Raw genomic sequence first — 23,679 nt, 5'->3', positions numbered from 1 at the left:
TCCATCTAATATAGAATCATAAAATAATTATAGTTCAATTAAAAGCAATAAATAAAATCTAATATACCCAAAAGACAACTGAACCAAACCAATTGTTTATAAACAAAATAAGTGTCTAAAAAATAAATGTCTATTTAAGAATCAACTATTTATTTTTTCAAACTTAAAAAAAATATTAAAAAATTTAAAACTTACAGAAAATAGAAATATTAGTAAACTTTTATTAATTATGTATTTTAAAGAATATATTTTCGCATATGAATATGTCATAATCACTTAGACTTTGAAATTTGAATGATATAACAACAGAAATGAAGAGTAACCTATATTCTTTAAGATTTCTTTAAAAAAAATATCTTTCATGAGAAATAGTTTTTTTTTTCTATTTCGTTCTTTCTCGTTAATTTGTTTGTAGAGAATTATAAAATAAATTTGTTAGCTATTAATTTTGATAATGCGTCACTATTCTTAAAAATTTATTCTTATTTATTTTTCCTATCCATTCCTGTTAAATTCTTGTCATTCCTATTATGGTTAGCGGTTACAGTAAATCAATAAAAATAGTTGATTAAATTTCGGCGATAATTCGAGACTGTTATTCTCCAGTAACATTTTTTTCCATGAAAATGTCAAAGAAAGATGAAACTCTCTAATGTGACAAGAGAGTTCTCAAATGAGTCGATAGGGGTAGATACTTCATTATCTCCAGCTGCACCGCAACTCAGCCACTGATGATGATCCGACCCGTTCTTATTAGGCTCAGGTCTCACCCGACCCAGAGACAGATTTGCTCTGCCACTGTCCGTACAATAATGATCCCGAGTCGGACCTATCATGACTGACCTGGACCTTCTCCTCCCGGATCTTTTATTCGGGTCTCTCTGACCCGTACCCGAAGGCACCAGCCTCACCGAGCCAGCTTCTTCTTCTCCTCCTCCTTCCGCGTTTCTCTTACGGGGCGACATATCGGTTATCCGGGTTGGGTAATTATGAACCATGACCCGGTTCCGAGATTTCTCCGGGGATCTTTGTCTCACTCCTTGCAGTTTCCTCTGTTTCGCTTCCTCCTCATTGCACTCATTCACGATAGAAAGCAGGCTCTCGCTCAAACTGCAAATTTCTGAAACTTCTGATCCTTTCTCCGGTTCAACCAAACCGTTCTCCGTTAAACCAGGGTCTGGAGCTACGTTGACAGCTCCGGGTTTCTTCTCCTTGCCTTCTGGAATCTTGTTCGACGTCGTGTTGTCAGTTACCAATGTGGTTTCAGACAAGACTTCTTTGACTACTGTCTCTTCTTCAACGACGGATGGAGGCGGTGATGTGCTCTTGCCGGAGATGGAATCATCTTTCTGGTCGGCGGTGGGGAAGCTGACGCAACAACCCATAACAGAGGACAGAGGTGAGAGCTTTGGGTATTTATTGAAGTGAGAGCTGTGGGTATTTATTGGCTAATTTAGCCTAACTTTCTTCATTAAATAAAAATTTCATAACAGTGAAATTAATAATTTTTTAATGACCATTTTTGCTTTAACCTGTAAATCCTGGAAAAAATAATAGCAACTCTTAAAGAAATCACAGGCATACGCCGACACCTTTTTTACGATTAGATTTAAATTTCACGTTTTAGAATTTATAACCAACTTTGTCTTTACACGTACTATAGTAAAGCATGCAGTACTAGTCGAGAAAAGAAAAGGAAAGCGTGCAGATTATTTAAGACGGTAATTTTGCTGGCTCTTGCTGGCGCAGTTGAAAGTTAACATTAACAATATTAACTTTCAGTTTCAAACAAAAAGAAAATTAAATAAATTGAACGTTTAATTTTAGTTATTAATAAATATTCTCTGTTGACCAAAAAACAAAGAAATAAAACAGTTTTACCATTTATGTTTGTATCTTCTTATGTCTGGAAATCTATTAGGAGATGCCATGTGTTTAAATTGGATAAGTGAGGAGAGCAAGTCCAGTCATAGAATCTTAACCAAGATAATTAAACAAAAATATTATATTTTAATATAATTTAGTTATTTATATAAATTTAATATAAAAAGAAAAAGAAACCAATTAAAAATAACAAAGATTTTAGAAGTATTTCATGAATATCTTATAAATCATTAATTGAGATACTCTTCTTTTTTTCTTTTTCATTTGTTTTTATTTTCTTAGATGAAAAACTCTAGAGGAGAACTTCCCTTGGAGGTGCTCTGATAGATGTGGAGCGCTGGCGTTAACAGTAACGACTCTAAGCTTCACACCCTTCATTCCTATCGCTTTCTCCGTTGATGAGTGTGAGAACCCATAAAGTTGAGGTAAAACCACAGTTTCACCAATTGTTTTTAATCATCGATTTGATCTATGTTCTTTTTATTTGTTGTGAACTTTGTTACAGCCTGTAAAAGGGCAAGCATTACTTACAAGTAGTAAGACCAAACAAGATGTTAAACCTTCCTTGGTTTCTCCACCATCATCGATCATGGCGTCTAGATCTCCATCCCTTAACCAAAAAACATCAAGACGTGTTGCTTCGTTGGTTGAAGATATAGAAAATGCTAACATAGAAACAACAAACATCTCAAGTTCGAGCTGCGATACTAGCAAATGGAACGGAAATTTCAATCACATGCTCGAGCTTCGAAGGAAGATTATCACATTTAGGGGCATCATTGACCTTCCGCCTCTCACCGGTTATCGTTCCATAACCAATGTCAGTTTACGTGGGATAATATTTTATCAAGAACTGATATACCTAGATATTTTGTTGATCTTATCTTCCTACATATTTTGTGCCTATTGGTAGATGGTGATGCGTACCATGGAAGATCTTCACAAGCTTTGTCCTGAGATTGTTGAGAGTTCGTGTCTCCTGGATATAAGACATGCAGATACTGATAAGGTTCCATGCAGAATTCATCTCATGACTAAGTTACATTAATTAAGCTCTAACAAACTTTTTTCTTTTCCTTTGATCAAAACTGCTCTAGCAACAGTTGCTTGACCAATTTTACAACACTTTGAAATCAATTGGAGATTCATGGATCGATGACCACGAATGGATCGCCAAATCCAAGTACAGGAACAGTAATAGTCTTGGGAAGAATCTGTCCGATGGACTTGGTAATCATTCCAAAAAGTTTTATGCAACTCTTTTTTTTCTGAACAATGATTTCATTAAACAAGAAGTTCTACAGGTGAGGAGTGTAGTCAACAAGTAACTTCTTTGCTAAGGCGTCGACTGACATGTTGCCGGATCGAAAAATGTAAAGAAAAAGAGATAGTTATAATTCAATTCATGTATATGTTGTAGGATCTTATTGAGTTTCTTGCAGTGGGAAAAGTTTTAGCTGCATTAGATGGACTTATTACAGGGAGCAACGAGATGCTCAACATGACTGAGATCAACATTGAGGAAAAGAAGCCAAAGGTTAATACTCCTTCTCAGAGTAAAACACCTAGCAAGCGAGCCTCATTGCCATCAGAATCATTCACTAAGCAACCGATCACACCAAGAACGGTGCTGCATCCATCTAGTAAAGTTAGAGACATTAAAATCTCTGCTTCAAATCTTCCAAGACATATGAGAATGCAAGCGCTTGTAGTACTGATTCCCATCAATGTGAAGAAACTCACTATCAAAAAGAGGATGTGCCAGAAAGAAGCTCAGAGCAATGATGGTGATGGTGATAATGAGAGTGTAAAGAAGAAACAGAAGAGTGAAACAGAGAGGATAGAGAAGATGGAGAAAGCAAATGAAGCAACCCCTGAGGATAAAAGCTACTCAAAAGTTTCAGAGGAATCTGAAACTGTTCCGGAATCTTTGGCTCTAACTCCTCCACTTCCAGGGAATGCTGCACTACCGTCACTTCAACCACTTCCAATGACTGCTGAAAGAGGACAAGCTGCACCTCCTAAACCTCCAGGGGTTGCAACACCACTGCCACCACCACCACTTTTAAAGGCTCCAGGAAAAGGATCAGGGTCTCCACCACCTCCACCACCTCGCTTGGGAGCCAAGAAAGCAACTGGTAAACTGAAGAGATCAACCAAACTAGGGGAACTCTACAGATTCCTCAAGGCGAAAATCGAAGGTAAGGATCCAAAACCAAGATCACGTGGAGTAGGAGGAGGAGGAAGCAAAGGCGTTGGTGGAAAGCAAGGAATGGCTGATGCTCTTGCTGAGATAAAAAAGAAGTAAAACCACATAACATTCTTATAAACAACAAGGGTATAAAACTGATACTTGGCTTAATGTTTTTTGGTAACACAGGTCACCTTATTTTCAGCAAATAGAAGCAGATGTGAAAATGTATATGAAAGCAATCAATGAGCTTAAAGCAGAGATCTCCAGTTTCAAGAGTAAGGACATGACTGAGCTTCAGAGATTCCACTTGTACATAGAATCAGTTCTTGAGAAACTAACAGATGAAAGACAGGTAAGTGACAACAAGAGAAGTGTTAGATATGTACCTAATTATTTTGTGATGACATGAAAGATGTTTGAACTTTGTTAGGTTCTAGCCAGATGTGAAGGGTTCCCGGAGGATAAACTTGATGCTATAAGAATGGCTTCTGCGTTGCACTCAAAGCTGCAGGGTATGATCAACGAGCTCAAGAACTGGAAGATTGAGTCTCCTGCGAACCTACTCTTTGACAAGACTGAACGTTACTTTTCAAAGGCAAGTCATAGGAATTGCTATGGTTGTTTCTTCTTCCACACGTAATGAATTGATATCTGAAGAGTAATGATGAAAACAGATCAGAAGAGAGATTGAGACTCTAGACCAGATCAAAGCAGAAGATGAAAAGACGTTCAAGAGACATAACATCCCTTTCGACTACAGTATCCTTACTCGGATCAAAGAATCAATGGTTGATATCTCATCAGGTTGCATTGAACTTGCGTTAAAGGTAGGAGGACTAACTGCAAGATATAAAACCTTTAAAACTTACAACATACATTTGATCAAACGTTATTAAACGGAATCTCTTGGTTTTAAAACTCACAGGAAAAAAGAGAAGCAAAGATCGCATCGCATACTGCAGACTCACGCAAGGCAAAGAGTAGCATGATCAAGAATAAGACTCTAGGATTTGCTAAAACGTTGTGGAAAGCATTTCATTTTGCATACAAAGTTTACATATTTGCTGGTGGACATGACGACCGAGCTGATAAGCTTACTAGAGAGTTGGGTAGTGAGATTGAATTAGTCCTCAAAAACCAATGACTCACGACTTCAAAATATATAACAATTTGTAAGAAAAATGTCTGTAAATCAAACTTGTATATATGATTATGTGTATCAAGAAAACTACAAAAGAATGGAGTGTGTAAGTAAAAGGCAGCTGAGACAAACATCGTGATTAAACTCTAAAAGGAAAAGATCCAACATACTACTTGTATCCTTATATTATACATCAACATGATCACTATGAATCACAGTATAATAATCCCCAGAGTCAGTAATCACCACCCCAAAGCATTCCAAGTCTTTTTTTCGCAGCTGTACAGAGAAGAAGGCGAATGAAGAACTAATTTGCCCTTTTCTATTTGCTTTTTTTACGGTAATTTGCAGGATTCAATCACTTCCATCACTGCTTTATGTGTCTCCGGAGGGATCATGTTCAGAGTCGTGTGAAATGCCTGAACAAAACAAAGAACACAGTTACATTAAAGGATCTCGAGAAGATCAGTCATAATATGTTAAAGAGGCACATACCACAAATCTCTCCAAGACCGGTACAAGAATAGCTAGATTGCGTTTGGGGAGATAGTCTCTGATGGAGTTGCGTATACTTGTACTGCTAGTGAATCCAAGAACATGTTTAGTTTCTTGAAAGATTAGATATATTATAACATATAATACAACTGAAAATGAAAAAGACCTTTCAGTTGAAAGAAACGCGAGTAGTAGAGCAGAGTATGCCTCCACAATCATCTTCTCCGCTTCCTTTTCACTTTCTAAAACAGCTTCTTCATCATCCTGAACACCAAAAAGGAAGCAGGTTTACTTTTTCTGGGGATCTCAAAAGTAGAGCAAGAAATAGTTAGATGCTGATACTCACTAAGGTGAAAGAAGTTGTTTCTTCTTTGGTGTCTTCTGATCCTTGATTGGTGAGAAAGATTGAACATAACAAAGGAATCATCTCCGGTTCACTCTCTTGCAACCCTTCTGGTTTTGTAATAGCAAAACTCGCTGAAGCAAGCCGTGATCTACAAATAAATAGAGTACGACTAGTTCAATTTCTGTTGACTCAACCACATGATGGTATTAAGTTCTTACGTACCTGTTCACGCCGTCTTTCTCAACCAAATTAACCAACAAACCCAAGATGGCAACGAGAAAATCTAACTCCTGATCTGTAAGATGTTTGTCTTTCTTCTGATGGAAACGTTCAGTTTCTTCCATCTCACTGAAAAGCGGTGATTCGGTGAAAGACGGAAAATGTCTGGCAATTAATTCAGCCATGCTTTCCAGCCCTCTGCACCCACCAACTTGCCGACAACCCACAGCATTATCATTTGTTAAGTTCATCAAAACCTGCAAATGAATAATCATGAACTAAATTGATGCTATTCCAGCAAAAAGACATTAGAAGACTAAGGAGATTACCTTAACAGCTGTTAGAAGGCAATCAGATAAAAGACATAGACATTCTTCATCGATGTCATTTGTAGAAGAAGATTCTTGCGGAGATATATAGTATTTGTCACTTGATTCTTCCTCGGAATTTACCCTATGGTTTGATGATTCCTCTTGGCTTGAGTGCAGCTGATAACAACATTCATCTTTACTTTGTTTGTGACATCCTTTCTTCTTTTGAGCTCTGGATTTCTTTTGCTTTACAGATACTAATGCCCACTTGGAAGGTTCAGAATCCTCCAAATCAAACGCAAAAGGATCTTCGTTTTCCTCTGTGAATGAAAAGTTTCCGTTTCTTTTACAACTTGGTTCTCCAACTTGACTAGTCCTTGATGTACTTCTGGCAATGTCACTACCTAATGACGCCAATCTGCCTGCAAACGAAGCAGGGATGGTGGAACCGAGTCTTGTCGTTGACGTAGTGGGCTCATTTCCTGAAACACTTGATTGAGAATCTAAATCGATTATGGTATGGCTTCTCTGGGATACGCTTTCATTCCTCGTGGAGATAGAGCCAAAACTTGAGCATGTATCTGAACTGATTGCCACGACCTCATCGTTCACTGCAAAAGAGAACTGGTTTAACATATAAAAAACAGAGATACGAAGGGGATAGAGACTCATTTTGTAACTGTAAGAATAAGTACCTCTACGATCAGCTCTCAATATACCACCAGCTGAACAGTGAGGATTTACATTGTTACTGTGAGAACTTGAAAACCCTCCACGCAGGTGAAGACCTAGCCATCAACCGAACCAGCTATCAGGTTACGAGATGATATAACGATAAGAAGTCATAATGCGCTCAAACCAAACATGGGGATCAATTTCGAACCTGAAAGCATCTTAATGACACTTATCGTGAGCTCTGTGAAAGACATTCGGGATTCACGAGAACCCAAACATTTCTTGAATCCGAGCAAATGACTCTGGCAAACAAAATTAGCGGCAATATTATCTCAGATATTGAGTTGTATACACTGCAACTTGATAACAGCCGATTAACATCAGAATATCCAAAACTTTGTTATAAATATAGCAACCAATATAAATAAGAGATACCTGGTTGTCTATGCTGAGGAATGTAGCATTCTCCATGATTTTCAGACATTTCAAGAGCAACATTAGACTCTGCTTATGCTGGTTATCTTTCTTATCCTGGACGGAGAGTGCGTCATATTCCATCCAGCGCTGCATATAGAATCTGTATTAGATTCTCTCGCTGAATCTAACATTATGCAATTGCAAACTTCCCGCAAACAAAGACGATTAATGCAGGTTACAAAGGTATCAATTTAAGATGCTTTATACAAGTTATTAACATCCTAGGCAGTTAGATACCAAAGTTTGTATTCTATTATGGTGCAGATGAAAAGAACAAGGAGACTCACACCTCCATAACAGTGTGGCAGTCCATAACAACCTCAATGACTGCATCAAGTCCTCCTAGTTCTCGCAGTTTCTCCTTGAAATTCCCTCCGGTCTTTTTCACAGAACCAGAAGTATCTGGGTGGGGGAAAATGAATAATTATTAACAATAGACAAAGAATCGCAGTAGAATCAATGGTATAATGAATCTAGATAAGCAAAATAAATCACTAGAGAGAACATTATCTATTATCTATCTTTATCAATTCTCAGATGATCTCCAACAAAAGTTGGCTAGTCATCATTTCCAACAAAGAGGCAAAAGATAGATAAATACCATCAAAAGAAATTTTGGATAAGCACGCCCTCTCCATAGTCAACAAAGCTACCCATTTCGTACTCAGTTCAGGTCTCGTTGTTTCAGTTGTATAGCTATCAACAGATCTCATCTCCTTGCAAGTAACAAGAAGTTCCTGAACTCTTGAAAGTATAACACTAGAGCTCGGATCATTCACTTTCACTGCATCCCGTGCTGGATCAACATCCTTAAGTAATGATAAGAGCTTAAATCCAATATTCGGCGGCTTCCCTTGGGTGCTAGTAACAGTCACGGGTTTCAACAACTTAATCAGAAACTTGATGCACTTGGGTGACTCCATAAAGTGCTCGTCTTGACCCTGGAACCATGAAATAAATTGGCAGAGTAATATATAAAAAAAGGTGAAACTGTAGCCAAAGTGAATCAAAAGATCAAACAGCACCTGCTAGTCACTTACATCAGCAGTTAGCACAAAGAAAAGGGTGGCTGCGGCAAGATTGCTTGGTATATCATCAAGGCTAAGATTCAATATCGCATCAATTATGGATTGAGAGATCCTGTCACAACACAAAATTAGGGAAAATTTTGTTTGGTGAGATGTCATAAAACTAGCATCTATCTGGTACTTCTCATTGATTCAACTAATGAATTAACTAATGATAAAAATACAAAACTACAAGTCCTTTGAGAGGAACTAAACATGTTCCCAAAACCTAACTTGGAGTGCATCATGATACAAACCCTATCCTATAATACACCATTCCAATTCACTAAAACCTATAAGAATGCAAATAATTCTCTAAATCACAAAATCTAATCCATTCCAAATTGTGCCCTAATCCAGAAGACCTAAAGCAATGCCTTTTCGCAAAACCCACATGAAAATTCGCAAAATTTGTGATAAATTGGACGAAATCAAACGCTAAAAGTAACGGAGAACCCGAAGAATCTAAGAAATTAGGGCTCAAGCTGTACCCCTGAGCTCTCAACGAGCGACGCTGGTGCTGAGAAGCACAAATCGCAAGCAAAGACGACAAGCTAGCTCTCCTGATCCTCACCTGCTGCCCTTTCCGCAACCCATCAAGCGCGAAGTTAACCTCGTCCTCGTGCTCCATCAGCTCCCCGAACTCCTGCGCTTCTAGCAACGTGGAAGTCATAGCAAAAGCCTCACGACGGTTCCTCGCTCTTTTCTCCCTCCGTACGGGCCCCGGATAATCCTCTCGGTAAGTGGACGACGATTCTTGGCTGAAGAAAGGAACGAGTGGGTAATCAAAAGGTTCGATGTCTGGGGACGAAGAGGAGGAGAGATACTCCGGCTGCGAAACGATGTCGTTTAGAGAGTTGGATGGGGTTCTCGGCGGGATCTCCGGCTTGCGGCGTCCGTACGTTCTCTCCATCATCGTCGAGATCGTTGAATTTGTGAACTTTGGAGGAGATTTTAGGTGAGAAGTCGAAGGAAGGGTATTTTGGGAATAAAAGAATAACTAACAGAGCTCCTGAGATCTCTTTCTAGTTGAAGAAGAGAGAGAGAGAGCAGCCACAAAAGCGATGGCCGTTGTTTCCATGTTTTAAAATCAAATCGTATAATAATAAAGTTTTTGATGTTTTACTCCCTCGCTTCCTTATTTATCAAAAAAACTTTGTTTCAAAAAAGATATATTTTTTACATTTTTAAGATATTAATTAATAAAAGATTATATTTTTCAAAAAATATAATCATGTTTAATAAAATCTCATTGATTAAAAATTATTGGAAATATTTAATCAAGAAAAAAAATGTATTTGAAAATATAATTTTAAATGTTTTCTTAATAAGTGTGAAAAACTATAACATCAATCTTTTAGGAACAGAGAGAGTATATTTTAATTTGAATTTTATTCTTATCAAAAAATGTGTAACCAGTGATATTTTATAGTTTATTTTATAATTGACTGGATAATTTTAAATTTATATTTTAATAATATTGTTTTAGGTGAAAAAAATAAAAATAATAATAATTGTGTACTATCTTTATTTCTTTTTATGTATTATGGAATATATTCTAGTAAAAAACAGTAACATGATCTATTGATATATGTGTGATTCAACTATTTTAATACAATTATTTAAAAAAATTATTAATATTATACAAAGAAAAACACAAATATGAATAAAAACACATATATAAAAATTAAATTTCTAAAAGAATGTAAAACAAAAAATATACTCGCCATTTTAAAGGCGGCTCAGAATCTAATAACTTTTAAAGAAGAGCGGCCGAGAATCTAATAACTTTTAAAGAAGGACGGCTCAGAATCTAGTAATTTTAAAGATCGATTTAATATTACTTATCTCTAGATTTTAATATTAGTTAATGTAATTTCCACTCAAGAGTTTTTTTTTTGTCAACTCCATTTATATGTTAAAAATCGACAAATAAAAAAAAAAAAGCAAATTGTGATGGTTGCTGATGCCAAAGGACCACCTAGTGAGCAGAAGGTGCATCAATAAGGACCACTGCCAATTGTGGTGCATAGGCTGCAAGTGCCTCAAAACACCTTTGGACTTACACTACCTAATCCTCATTCGGTCACCGGAAATACGTGCACTACCTAAGCCTTCGTCTCTAGTTTAAATAAAATAGATTTGTAATAGGAACTACGTGCTGTTATTAAATTCTAACGTAATATGTTTACACAATGTGATCTTTGCATTCAAAATATTTACAAAACAAAATCCAAACTCCACACATGAGTCTCTCCTTGATCTAAAATTTATCTAAGCATATCTCCTGAATGTATTTGTAGCCCGCTAAGCGCAGGCGATATAGTGAAACCGTTCCCATCGATCCGGTACGAAGGATGCGCGAGCGGGACCGGTCGGTCGGGAATAGGAGGAACTTCGATGTCTCCTTCAAGCATTCTCAACGCATCCAATATCGTCGGCCTTAAAGCAACCAAAACATGAGCGCATAAGATCCCAACTTGCAAGAACCTCTCCATGATCCCTTTCGGATTCGACATCCCCGAAGGCTCCTCTCTCAACAAAGACGACGCAAGAGCTTCCTCTGTTCTCCCGGCCTTCACCAACGACCAAGCCCAATCCGTTATCAGAAACGTGTTCGGTGATCCTGAGGTAGATAAATCGAGAGCTTTCCTTCCACACATTATCTCCAACACAACAACTCCGAAGCTATACACGTCGCTTTTCTCGGTTAGCTGACCGTATAACGCGTACTCCGGAGCCAAGTAACCGTGCGTACCGGCCACTCTGGTGGTGAGATGAGACTCCCCTTCTCTACTCTGTTTCGCTAAACCGAAATCCGCAACCCTCGCTCTCATTTCGACGTCTAACAATATGTTTGTACCTTTAATGTCACGGTGGTATATAGCCGGTTTAACTCCGTAATGCAAGTAAGCAAGCCCTTTAGCTACATCGAGAATGATACTCTTCCTCTGCGGCCATGTTAATAGAGTCTTGGTACTGAACAAGTGATCGTCAAGATTCCCGTTAGACATGTAATCATAAACAAGATATCTCTGACTCCCACTCTCATCATCAACCATACTACAACCTCTAAGTGGGACCAAGTTTCTATGTTTCAAATTACTAATAATCTCAACCTCATTACGAAACTCCGCATCTCCTTGAAACTCAGACTCTATCACCTTCTTAACCGCGATAACCGAACCATCCGGTAACACCCCCTTGTAGACGAAACCGAACCCGCCTCGACCGATGAAATTCTTCTGGGAGAAGCTGTTGGTAGCCTTCTCGAGGTCCTCGATTTTGAACCAGATCGAACCGGTGTTCGGTCTCCACTTCGGTCTAGACTCTTGCTCCTCCCAACCGACTTCTCCTCTTTTAACAACTCTACCGAACCGGAGATACAAACCGGTAATCGCCAAAACCGCGAGGCCAGCTCCGGTTAAGCTTAAAACAAGCGCCACCACTTTATGTTTCTTCTTCTTAGAGCTCAAAGGAGTTCTCAAGCTCAAGGAGAAGAGACAAGACAAAGCGTCATCCCCCTCGGGCCCGTTCTTGTTAATTATACCAGCGGCGTAGAGGACGGCGAAATGGTAACAGTAGACACCGTGCGAGCTGTTACCATCGAGAGTGATCAGCTGCGTCTGAACGCGAAAGCCAGCTGCGACGCAAGCGTCGCAGCGGGTGAGATCGGTTAAACCGGCGGCGCAGGCGGAGTCGAGCGCCGTGGTGGAGCCGAGGCGGGAGGTCCAGTCCTTGGTGGTTTGGATCCCAGCGCAGGTCTCGTTGTTGATGACGAACTGGTTGGGGTCGAAGCAGAGGGAGGTGAGGTTGGGAGGGAGGGAGAGGGACTCGAGCTTCTCCTCGAGGTCGTTGAGGCAGGAGATGGAGGTGGCGAGGTTGGGGAGACGGAAGTTTGATGTTTGTTTGAGACGGCGAGCCATGGGGATTCCGACGAGGGTGAGAACTGATTGGCAGCAGCTGTTTTTTCTCTCGACTGATCTGTCGTAGGTTTGGCAGTCGGTTGTGTTCCATGGGATTCTCGTGACGTGGCTGAAGTCTAGAGGGCAAGTCTGCGACGGTGGCGGAGATGGAGCGGAGGCTGAGAGATTGACCAAGGCGAAGAGGAGGGGAAGGAGGAAACGGAGGTTTGGTTTCGCCATCATGGAGAATCTGAGGTTTGTGAGGAAAAGTGAGTGATTGATTTGGACATGAAAGTGGGAGATGAGAACAAAAAGTTGAATTCGTTTTGAGGTTGGTCAAAGAGGCTGCTATGATCTGTTGACTTTTGGAAACAACGTGGAAGCTCAGAGCTTGTCCCCACCTCCAACTGCCAACACTGTCTGACTATGAAGATAATATATTGTATATTCTACTAATGACCACGTTTCATTACTGCTGTAAGAAAGAAAACAACGTAACATGGGAAACTAAAAAAGAATATACAACGATCAATAATCGTATTTTTTTTGCTAAACAAACGATCAATAATAAAGGCTTTAACGAGTAAATCGATGTCAATATCTATAGGTTGTGATATTTCATGGATTTGAGAAAGCTATTAAAGGTAAAGGTTTGAAAATACGGTTTAGGCTTATTTTTACAAATTATTAACGTTGTTTTTTAATTATTATTTTTACAAATTATTATGTTGTTTCTTAGAGTGAACTGTTCTATATGATTCTTGATGTGAATAATACAAATTGTCTTCTTTTGCATATTTTTTAGTTTATTGTCATTCTTGTGAAGCTTAAGGCTTTAATTGGCTAGAAACATATGTTTTGTTGAACAGAAGTGCATCATCTTCAGCCCATCCATTTGTTCCAATGATTTCAATATTGGATTACAGAAACTACATATGTTATATTAAACAATATGCAATAAAACATTCAACGACCGCATAGCGCAGTGGATTAGCGCGTCTGACTTCGGATCAGAAGGTCGTGGGTTCGACTCCCACTGTGGTCGCAATTTTTATTATTTTCCTTTTTGGAGTTTTCTAGGAAATTTTGAAGCTGCATAACTTTGTAATCTTTCACTTGCCAGATGCTCGCCACTGTTAAGGAAAGCTAGTCCCTTCTCAGTTGAGCTTTTTGAGTGACAGACTCTATAGCTTTGATCTCAATATCTTTAGTACTCACTACTAAAGCAGTAGTGTTGCTTCATCTCATACATATATATAGAGAAATACAACGTACTTCATTGCTTATTATCACCGCGTAACAAAAGACATTCATGAACAAACTCCATATAACCTTTTATTTGCAACTAGAGCAAGGTCACATAAGTTTCAGCATTTTCAATCTTCCTTCGTGCTCAGCATCCAGCTTCGGGGGAGTGTAACATCCATGAAGATCTTCCACAATATACTCCTTCGTGAGCTCTCGCTTAGTGAGGATATGGTAATGCCTCTGCCATATCCTCTGAATAGCCATAGTCGTAGCAAGAAACCCATACGCTAAACCAAGAATCGCAAATATAACAACAAAGACAACAACAAGAGCGAAACAAGCTTCCATTGACGCAGGGAAACAATCCAAGATCCCCCATCCGTAACAGCAGTTCTGACAACCAGCCATCCTCGGGTCATTACCGTTGAGAGAAGAGCAGTGTAGAACGAGGCCAAGAAACCCAGTCAGCACAAAGAAGGTCACAACCCCTAATAAGATTCATGAACACACCAAATCTTTATTAACAGCGTGTTTAGCTTTACTAAATTATGAAAAAAAGATTGAGGATTCACCGATGCAATAGTAGAAGGGGATGGGATGTTTAGACAATATACGATCCCAATTATCATTGAAAGAGTTGCGAAACTCTCCGTCTTTATCCATCATGTATGCAAATCCAGCCATCACGGCAATAACCTATAGTGTCAGTCAGCAATCTTCTTCTTAGTTTCAAGGTCTCCAAAAGATTCTTACTTTCTTTGACATTTTCAGACAAACTCTACGCGGCAATAACATATAGTGTCAACAATCTATCTTCTTCTTAGTTTCAGGGTCTCTAAAAGTTTCTTACTTTGTTATTTTCAAAGTTTTCTAAAAATCGGTTTAGGCCGCACCTATCTGCCCGTTTTGTCTGCAAATTGGGTATGAGCAAAACGATTTTTTTAAAAATGATTACTTAAAAATCGGTCAGACATTCAGAAAAATCGGACTAATCTCCTGCCTAAACAATAATTTTCTATAAGATACGTAACTACCGCATAGCTATTTGTTGTACGATGACAAGTCTTCTAAAAATTAGTCTAGGATGCTCCTATAGTCGGCAAATTGGGTATAAGCGATACGATTTTTCAAAACTATTTTTTAAAAATTCGGTCTGGACATTCCAAAAATCGGTCTAATGGTCTGCCTAAACACTAATTTTCTATAATTTTCAGACAAGGTTTCAACAATGGCAAGTCAAAAAAACAAAACCAATCACTTTCATCAGGTTCCAATATCAAGTTCCCACACCGTGTAATTAAATTACAGTAACCAGGTCAAAATAACAGTTTATAACAACAGACAAGTGAGAGATACTCACAGTCTGCACAGCGAAGAAGACCAAAAGCACATCCCTAGCGACAAACACTCTAAATTTAACTTTCCTCCGCCAAGAGTTGTTATCCTCAAAAGGCTCAACGCGGAGATGAAACTGAGCTTTGCAAGTAGTACAATGAGAGAACGCAAACCCTTCCTTAACAGAACGCCAATGATCTAAACACGAGCGATGCACGAGTTGCTGAGTGCCTTTGCACATACACGGCGATATCAATTCATCTCCTAACAACTCGCAATCGTTCTCTAGACAGATGCGACAGCAAGGAGCTGTAGCGGAATCGCCGCCACTCTCCAAATCTTCTTCAGCGTTTATCTCGTGATCGGAAGAAGAAGACGATGATGGAGAGGTTCCTAATAAGGGAGCGGAATCACTGAGCTTCTGAGAATCTGGTGGCTGCAATTGTACTTCACCGTGCATTATTGATCAATTGGAGAGAGATCGAAAGGATTCGAATTGAAATGAAATGAAATGAAATTAGCGTCTCCGATGTCTGAATTTGTGGTCTGTCGGAAATAAAAAAAATCGTGTGAGGATGTAAGAAGATTACAGAAGTGGAGAGAGGACAAAACTGGAAAAGGTCAATGCTAGAGAGAAACAGAGAGGCTTAAGGAGGACGAAAAATATTATGGGGTAAGAGAGGTTCGAACTCTCGAACTCGAGATCACTCAATAGCTGTGAGACTCGCGCGCTAACCAACTGCGCCACCACAGCGACCTAACTAACTGCGCCATCAACCCGTGCTGTTATGATTAGCATTAGTTAAATAATATTGTTATGTTTAGCATTAATTAAATATATAGGTTTATGTTAATCTCAGTGATTAAAGACATCTTGGGATACACGTAACTTATAATATTAACCGCCGTCTATTAGTAGCTCAATATTATTACAATAAATAAATCAATCAGACGTAAATCAAACCGGATTTTTATTACCAGACGGTGGATTAGATGGCTGACCGATTTATAAATATCAGATGGTGGATGAAACAGTTGACCGGTCGGTCAAGTCCTGAATCTTAGTCAACCGGAAAAAGATCGTGGGAAAAGTTAGTACAATGTTCTTTAATCATACATAAACCGAACCGGGATTTTAATTATCAGATGGTGGATTAAGCGGTTAAACCGGTCGGTCAAGGCCAGCTCTTGTGCATTATTAAAAGTTCACAACGACTTTTAAGACAAAGCACATGAGAGGCATTAATGAAAGACGTTGGAGAGGAAGAAGAAGAGGAAGCAGCCATGTGCGGCGGTTTCTACTTGGTACAGCATTCCATGAGCTTTCTCTCCTCCTTAAATTATTTTATTTATTTCTCATTTAAATGATGAAAGCAAAGATTAAAAAGCTAAAAAAAATTATTATTCCAACGTAATCACACAGATAGATGCAGATCGCTTCTCAAACTTTTTCGGAAGAAAAGTTTGTGGAGACTTTGCTTGCTGGAGATGGAGCATGTGATGAAAGAAGGGAGGTCTCTCGCAGAGACGCCGACTTACTCTGTTGCTTCGGTTGTTACTGTTTTGGTGTTCGTTTGCTTTCTTGTTGAACGAGCCATCTACAGATTCGGAAAGGTGAGGTCTTGTTTTTGTTTTATGTCTACCAAGTGTTTGTTGAAATGCTCAGCTCGGATAATGAGTATATGAACAGGGAGTGTGTTCTATGTGTTACTGGGTAGTGGGTACTATAAAGCAAGAATTTTGATGGTCAGAGATGTTTGTTTGTTCTTCGGGATTTGTGTTTATGGATTGCTGAATGTTAGGAGAAGAAGTGTTGATATTCTCACTTTTAGGTCTTGAAAGTTAGAAGAAGTGTTTATGTTCTCACTTTAGGAAAAGTCATTATTATTACATGATGATTTTTTTTTAAAAAAACTGAAGTGGTCCATGAGATGAAGATGAGACGCTAATTTATGTCCTTTTGTGATTCCAGTGGTTAAAGAAGACAAGAAGAAAGGCACTTTTTACTTCTCTGGAGAAGATGAAAGAAGGTATGTATGTGGTCCTGATAAGTTGTGCTGGAAATAGTAAATGTGCTGTCTTCGTTTATAGATATTGACTTGTTAAAATTTCTTGGTAGAGTTGATGTTGCTGGGGCTTATATCACTGCTCTTGTCACAAAGCGCGAGATGGATATCAGAAATCTGTGTAAACTCTTCTCTTTTCAACAGTAAATTCTATATTTGCTCCGAGCAAGACTATGGAATCCATAAGAAACTTCTTTTGGAACACACCTCTTCTACAAGCAACACTTCCTTACCACATCATGGAGCCCCTCATCAATGTGGTCATGTAAGTGTCTAGTTATCTATTGACTAAGCATTCACTATTCCTTTTACTTTTAATGATATATATATGAACTGGAACTTGGATACAATGTCAGGGCCGTGAACCATTTGTGTCGTATGAGGGTCTCGAGCAACTCCTGAGATTCTTATTTGTCCTGGGTATCACTCATGTTCTGTACAGTGGCATTGCCATTGGTTTAGCCATGAGCAAGGTACACACTCTAGCTCCTGAATCTGCATATGAGTGTTACATTTTTATTCTTTGGTATTTCTATGTTGCTCGGGGTAGGACCACATATATACTATACTTGCTCTCACCTTTTAATCAAATATATTGTGCTGTTATGTACAGTATAGTTTATCTTTCATCTGTTCACAAATACTATTGTTAATGTGATGCAGATAGAACATGGTAACAGTGTTGTATTTTAATCATGTGACACAGATTTACAGTTGGAGAAAATGGGAAGCCCAAGCGATCGTAATGGCTGAAGCAGATATCCATGGTAAAATGCCAGAACTTTTCTGTTTCTCCTTCAAGTAAAGGTTTCTATGTTTCTTTGATGAATCTCATCTTGAGACACATGAGGAACAGTCCTGTCTTAGGATTGGGAACAACGTAAAACTAATTTTTTCTAGGTTGTGCATTTCATAAACTCATTTGAGCCGTGGTAATGCTTTTATTCAGCATTTGCAATTATCTCTTCGCCTTGACTATCTAGTCAATTCCAGTAAACTTTTATAACTACACATATTGGCTGCTTTGATCTTTAAATTTTTCTTTATATATCCTCTTCTTCTTGATATTGTTCAATAGCAAAGAGGACTAAAGTAATGATGCGTCAGTCTACATTCGTCTTCCATCATGCCTCTCATCCTTGGAGTAACAATCGTTTTCTCATCTGGATGGTAACTCTCCACCATTTTTACCTTGAACTACCATATCTCCAGTTGTGAAAGACTATCAAAGAACATTCTATAGACTATAATGTTTTTTTGTTGTTGTAGCTTTGCTTCCTGCGGCAGTTTAGAGGCTCTATACGGAAGTCTGACTACTTTGCGCTTCGGTTAGGTTTCCTCACTGTGAGTACTTTCCCTTCAAACATAAACTGGAACACTTCTTTGGTCTTCTCAGCCGATCTGGTAGCTGGCATGATTATTGTACTAAATTCGTGTTTCATTACTTTGAAATTTCAGAAACATAACTTGCCATTTACATACAACTTCCACATGTATATGGTACGGAGCATGGAAGATGAGTTTCATGGCATCGTTGGGATAAGGTATGCTTTTATTAAAAATTCAGAATTTATCTAAGACTCTTTGATTTAAACTACAGTCTTAAGATTTCGTGAGCTAATACTGATGAAATGTTTCTTGATAAATCAACAGCTGGCCGCTTTGGGTTTACGCTATAGTATGTATCTGCATAAATGTTCATGGTAACTCAACGGTTATATAAAATACAAAATGAATTACATTTCTATCTCCGCATATAAGCTATTTCATTTTAATTCAATGTTATTGTTGCAGGCCTGAATATGTACTTTTGGTTATCATTCATCCCTGCCATTGTAAGTGAACAGAGCAAGAGTAAGCAAGTGGAGAATTTGAAATTCACAAGGCACTAACACTCAGAGCATGTGTTTTGTTGTTTAAGCTTGTCATGCTAGTTGGAACCAAACTTGAGCACGTTGTCTCGAAGCTAGCTCTGGAGGTTAAGGAGCAGCAGACAGGCACAACTGCTGGGGCTCAAGTGAAACCGCGTGATGGACTTTTCTGGTTTGGGAAACCAGAGATTCTGTTACGGCTGATACAGTTTATCATTTTTCAGGTAACCAAAACTACAAGCCATGAGACTCTTGTTTAATTCACATATATGATCCTTATAAACTTTCTGACAATGCAGAATGCGTTTGAGATGGCAACATTTATCTGGTTCTTGGTAAGAGCACCTGCATCAACACTTAAATAAACTATGTAAAGTTTTTTCAGATTTTTGACGAGATCTTTCATCTCATGTATCAGTGGGGAATCAAGGAAAGATCTTGCTTCATGAAGAACCACGTTATGATATCGAGCCGCCTCATCTCTGGGTGCGTTTAAACACACACATAATAGTTTTGAAGCAATTAAACGTCTTTAACGATTGTCTTTATGGTGAATGCAGAGTTCTTGTTCAGTTCTGGTGTAGTTATGGCACTGTGCCTCTCAATGTCATTGTCACTCAGGTTCGTCTTAAACCTTTCATATTATCAAGGTCTTTTACTAAGCATTGTTCATTAAACTTCGCTGGATTCATCTGAACAGATGGGGTCTCGGTGCAAGAAAGCTGTGATAGCAGAGAATGTAAGAGACTCACTTCACAGCTGGTGCAAGAGAGTGAAAGAGAGGTCTAAGCACGCGAGATCAGTGTGTTCACTAGACACAGCAACAATAGACGAGAGAGACGAGATGACAGTGGGAACATTGTCGAGGAGCTCATCCATGACCTCGCTGAATCAGATCACCATAAACTCCACAGACCAAGCAGAGTCCATATTCGGAGCTGCAGCTTCATCGAGCAGTCCTCAAGATGAATACACTTCAAGAGTCGAAGAATATCTGTCTGAAACATTCAATAACATCGGTTCGATGCAACCTTTAAACGATGAGATTGAGATTGAGGTTGAAAGTGAAGAAGATAATGAAAGGAGAGGGAGTGAGAGTGAAGAGACTAATGGTGAAGGTGGAGAAACACTTTTTGATTTGTTTAGGAGGACTTGATCTTGTTTCTTCTTCATCTTCTACTTCCTTATTGAAGCTTGGTAAAGTTGTAATTACATGACAATAACATCCATAAAAGCATAAACTACTGTAACAATGTAACAGAGTAAATCTTTTGTTGGTAACAAGGTTCTCATTCCGGTTTGGTGCAGTTTTGTTGGCTTGATTCATTTGATAAGAGTGTGAATTTGGACTCGTGCCTTGATGGATCTTTTTTTTGCATATCTTATGGTTTCTGTTTCTTTTTTTTTGTCTTTGTTTTCGATTTCTTCTCTCAGTTAAAGTATCCAACATGGTATTTCTTGCTGATTTCTTGCCTAATAAGCCACTAAGAGAAGATTTCTTTGTTTCATCACCACTGCAACTAAGTCAATCTTTGTTTTGATGATGTAACCTTTGTGGGAAGCTATAGTGTTTGAGATGCAGGGAAGTGATAAAACTATCAATGCATTAGCAGTCAAATGTAGATGGTCAATTTCATTACCTCTCAGCATACACAAACAAATATGTAGACTACTCGATTTAACAAACAAACAAAAAATTACCATTACAACATTTACAGCTAAAGAAGACCACTGTACAGATATAATAATACTAGTTCATTTATACTCTTTATACAGTATAATGTTGTATAATTTAATGTATTATTATTTTTTTGGTAAAATGTTAAGAATTAATGTATTATTTATACTAGTGAAGAGGAGAAAAAGAATGCACTAGTAGCTTAAAAGTCTCTAAAATCACAAGAAAAAGGAAAAAGAAAAAAGAGGAATAAAATGAGAATGTCGACATATTTAGCTAAGTATAGACAAAGTTTGAGAGAGGATTTGGATCGCGTCAGTCTCTCATCAGTGTAGAGCTGACACGGAGCAGCCTGTTCTTGCTGACAATGTCGACACTCTTTCTCCAACATTCTTCCTTCTTTTCGGTTATAATAAAGGTTTAGCTTTCTGCGCATTGATCCCGAGAAAGAAGAAGAATATACTCTCTCTTTGTTCCCCATGATCATCGTCGATGTTAGTCAATTTATAATCACAACTCATTGTTATTCAATTCTGGAAATCTGATTTTTGAATAATCATCCTTTAATTGGTGTTTAGATTCTTTGGAAATCGTTTCCTCTGTACTTGTTCAGTGGATCAGGAACAGATCCTCTCTCAGGTATTTCATCGAACACTTTATCTACGCTTTTTAGTGAATTGAAATGAGATTCGCCATTGATTGTTAGATTACGAAACTGTAATTTTTCTGAAATGGGTTTCTCTCTTGATGTGTGGACCGTCGAAACAACGACAAAAGAGTCCATTTTGCAGATGATGGCGTCTCCCAAAATCCTCTGTGACGCCGGCGAATCTGACCTCTGCAGAGACGACTCAGCTGCGTTTGTACTCAAATTCGTCGCCATTGCATCCATCTTCCTATCTGGAGCAGCAGGTGTAGCCATACCTCTCGTTGGCAAGAACCGCCGCTTCCTCCAAACGGAAGGGAACCTCTTTGTATCTGCTAAGGCCTTTGCAGCTGGTGTCATACTAGCAACTGGCTTTGTCCACATGCTTGCTGGCGGCACTGAGGCTCTGACCAATGCTTGTTTGCCGGAGTTCCCTTGGTCTAAGTTTCCGTTTCCTGGGTTCTTTGCTATGGTGGCTGCTTTGATCACTCTACTTGTGGATTTCATGGGGACTCAGTATTATGAGAGGAGGCAAGAGAGGAGTGATAATGCTGCTGCTCCTAGTGAAGCTTCTGCTGTTGTTGGTGTTGAGTCTGGTCGTGAAGAGGCGTCTGTTGTTGTTCCTGTGGTTGTTGAAAGAGTGAGTGATGGTAATAATAAAGTTTTTGGTGAAGAGGAAGGTGGTGGGATGCATATTGTTGGCATTCGTGCTCATGCTGCTCACCATAGACATAGTCACTCTAATGGCCTTGGTACATGCGATGGACATGCACACGGACATGGACACGCGCACGGACATCAAGATGTCGGAAATGGAGCTAGGCATGTTGTTGTTTCACAGGTTTAAGTCTCTTTATAACTTACTCCTTTGCTCAAACATTATGTTAAGATTGCGTTTAAAACCATTGATTTTTACAGATATTGGAGCTTGGGATTGTATCGCACTCAATCATCATCGGTCTATCCCTCGGAGTATCTCAGTCTCCATGCACGATCAGGCCTCTAATAGCAGCTCTATCGTTTCACCAGTTCTTTGAAGGGTTTGCTCTCGGAGGATGCATCTCTCAAGCACAGTTTAAGAACAAATCAGCGACCGTAATGGCTTGCTTCTTCGCACTAACGACACCTGTAGGGATCGGGATCGGAACCGCGGTGGCCTCTTCTTTCAACTCGCATAGCCCTGGAGCTCTGATCACCGAGGGGATACTGGACTCGCTCTCGGCTGGGATACTGGTGTACATGGCTCTGGTGGACCTGATCGCAGCTGATTTTCTAAGCAAGAGGATGAGCTGTAATATGAGGCTTCAAGTTGTGTCTTATGTAATGTTGTTCCTTGGAGCTGGACTTATGTCCGCGCTTGCCATTTGGGCGTAGCTCTTGTAGATTGCATGCTATTGATCTTCCGTAGAAACAAATAAGTTACGTCCTCGCAAGTTCTTCTCTGTGATTCATATAATATAATGTTTTAGACATGACTTATACATCAAGCTTTGTCCCATATAATCATATTCCATCAAAGAAGCTTAAAGATAGTTTAGAATTTAAACAATGGTTCCTTGTGGGTTTCAACGACGACGTCAGAAGTCGGGTAAGCCACACAGGTGAGAACATACCATCGTTCATCTGGTCTTTCAAAATGCGTCTATCTTATTAAACATCAGCATTATTTAAAACTAAATTTGCCTCAGTGTGTTTAAGATGTCAATGTTTTTAACTATTTATATAATTCTCATGAATAGTAAATTGATAATTACTTATACATTAAACCATTTAAACAAAATATATCATAACACAAAGAAATAAAATACAAATGGGTGGATAATAATACAACTTAAAGAAGAAATACGTTGGGCAACTAAATACTAAATAATAAAATGGACCAAATATAATCAAATGTAATAAAATAAGCATAGGGAAAATGATAGCAATAGAAGACATATAATTGAAGAGCATGCATTGAACATGTAGGATTGCTTGGTAAAAATTTAGTAATTGAGAGTAACTAAAGTTGAGAGTGTTTGAAATGGATAAAATGAGAGAAAAAATATAATTAGAGTCAAAGATGAATAAGAAGGAAAAAAATGACAAGAAAAAAAATTGAACACCAAAAAGTCGACGAGA

General features: G+C 38.6%; 7 protein-coding genes and 1 non-coding gene across 10 annotated transcripts; 4 read left to right on the top strand and 4 right to left on the bottom strand.

Annotated features, from left to right (window-relative positions):
• Positions 1–545: 545 nt before the first annotated feature.
• On the bottom strand, positions 546–1,433 carry LOC103843280. Its single transcript, XM_009119985.3, has one exon. It carries the CDS (start codon positions 1,383–1,385, stop codon positions 630–632), a length of 756 nt encoding a protein of 251 aa, XP_009118233.1. The 5' UTR covers positions 1,386–1,433; the 3' UTR covers positions 546–629.
• A 734-nt stretch (positions 1,434–2,167) lies between these two features.
• LOC103843277 (uncharacterized protein At4g04980-like) lies at positions 2,168–5,388 on the top strand. 2 transcript variants are annotated; one of them, XM_009119983.3, is made up of 10 exons: positions 2,168–2,309; positions 2,390–2,704; positions 2,798–2,893; positions 2,988–3,114; positions 3,189–3,257; positions 3,327–4,188; positions 4,265–4,430; positions 4,509–4,673; positions 4,753–4,905; positions 5,004–5,388. In XM_009119983.3, exons 1-10 carry the CDS (start codon positions 2,283–2,285, stop codon positions 5,220–5,222), a joined length of 2,199 nt encoding a protein of 732 aa, XP_009118231.1. In that variant the 5' UTR covers positions 2,168–2,282; the 3' UTR covers positions 5,223–5,388. The 2 variants fall into 2 exon arrangements, with proteins under 2 accessions (XP_009118231.1, XP_009118230.1); XM_009119982.3 differs by having other exon boundaries at positions 2,982–3,114.
• Positions 5,263–9,908, bottom strand: LOC103843279 (wings apart-like protein homolog). 2 transcript variants are annotated; one of them, XM_033280027.1, is made up of 13 exons: positions 9,301–9,908; positions 8,783–8,882; positions 8,344–8,683; positions 8,032–8,144; positions 7,701–7,829; positions 7,474–7,567; positions 7,286–7,378; positions 6,609–7,201; positions 6,283–6,536; positions 6,061–6,208; positions 5,881–5,978; positions 5,715–5,799; positions 5,263–5,638 (listed from the first exon to the last, which is right to left on the bottom strand). In XM_033280027.1, exons 1-13 carry the CDS (start codon positions 9,723–9,725, stop codon positions 5,555–5,557), a joined length of 2,556 nt encoding a protein of 851 aa, XP_033135918.1. In that variant the 5' UTR covers positions 9,726–9,908; the 3' UTR covers positions 5,263–5,554. The 2 variants fall into 2 exon arrangements, with proteins under 2 accessions (XP_033135918.1, XP_009118232.1); XM_009119984.3 differs by having other exon boundaries at positions 5,265–5,638; positions 5,715–5,796; positions 9,301–9,906.
• Positions 9,909–10,948: 1,040 nt separating this feature from the next.
• On the bottom strand, positions 10,949–13,379 carry LOC103843276 (probable receptor-like protein kinase At1g11050). Its single transcript, XM_009119981.3, has one exon. It carries the CDS (start codon positions 12,955–12,957, stop codon positions 11,080–11,082), a length of 1,878 nt encoding a protein of 625 aa, XP_009118229.1. The 5' UTR covers positions 12,958–13,379; the 3' UTR covers positions 10,949–11,079.
• Positions 13,380–13,685: 306 nt separating this feature from the next.
• Positions 13,686–13,759, top strand: TRNAR-UCG. Its single transcript has one exon. It is a non-coding gene; the product is annotated as a tRNA-Arg (tRNA).
• A 146-nt stretch (positions 13,760–13,905) lies between these two features.
• On the bottom strand, positions 13,906–16,424 carry LOC103843275 (E3 ubiquitin-protein ligase MARCH1). Its single transcript, XM_009119980.3, has 3 exons — positions 15,323–16,424; positions 14,535–14,658; positions 13,906–14,450 (listed from the first exon to the last, which is right to left on the bottom strand). The coding sequence occupies exons 1-3, from the start codon at positions 15,755–15,757 to the stop codon at positions 14,071–14,073; spliced, it is 939 nt and encodes a 312-aa protein (XP_009118228.1). The 5' UTR covers positions 15,758–16,424; the 3' UTR covers positions 13,906–14,070.
• An 80-nt stretch (positions 16,425–16,504) lies between these two features.
• LOC103843274 (MLO-like protein 4) lies at positions 16,505–20,585 on the top strand. Its single transcript, XM_009119978.3, has 16 exons — positions 16,505–16,602; positions 16,721–16,911; positions 17,270–17,327; positions 17,417–17,628; positions 17,720–17,836; positions 18,070–18,130; positions 18,442–18,533; positions 18,633–18,707; positions 18,822–18,907; positions 19,017–19,066; positions 19,158–19,198; positions 19,285–19,458; positions 19,534–19,569; positions 19,653–19,720; positions 19,795–19,855; positions 19,935–20,585. The coding sequence occupies exons 1-16, from the start codon at positions 16,530–16,532 to the stop codon at positions 20,388–20,390; spliced, it is 1,851 nt and encodes a 616-aa protein (XP_009118226.1). The 5' UTR covers positions 16,505–16,529; the 3' UTR covers positions 20,391–20,585.
• Positions 20,586–20,812: 227 nt separating this feature from the next.
• LOC103843273 (zinc transporter 4, chloroplastic) lies at positions 20,813–23,056 on the top strand. The gene is made up of 4 exons (XM_009119977.3): positions 20,813–21,406; positions 21,491–21,551; positions 21,690–22,399; positions 22,477–23,056. The coding sequence occupies exons 1-4, from the start codon at positions 21,392–21,394 to the stop codon at positions 22,930–22,932; spliced, it is 1,242 nt and encodes a 413-aa protein (XP_009118225.1). The 5' UTR covers positions 20,813–21,391; the 3' UTR covers positions 22,933–23,056.
• Positions 23,057–23,679: the final 623 nt, after the last annotated feature.

This window comes from Brassica rapa, chromosome A09 (genome assembly GCF_000309985.2).
Source record: "Brassica rapa cultivar Chiifu-401-42 chromosome A09, CAAS_Brap_v3.01, whole genome shotgun sequence".
In the NCBI taxonomy this organism is placed as follows: domain Eukaryota; kingdom Viridiplantae; phylum Streptophyta; class Magnoliopsida; order Brassicales; family Brassicaceae; genus Brassica; species Brassica rapa.
The sequence above is the reverse complement of the archived record's forward strand: the minus strand, read 5'-3'. Positions and strand labels throughout refer to the sequence as shown.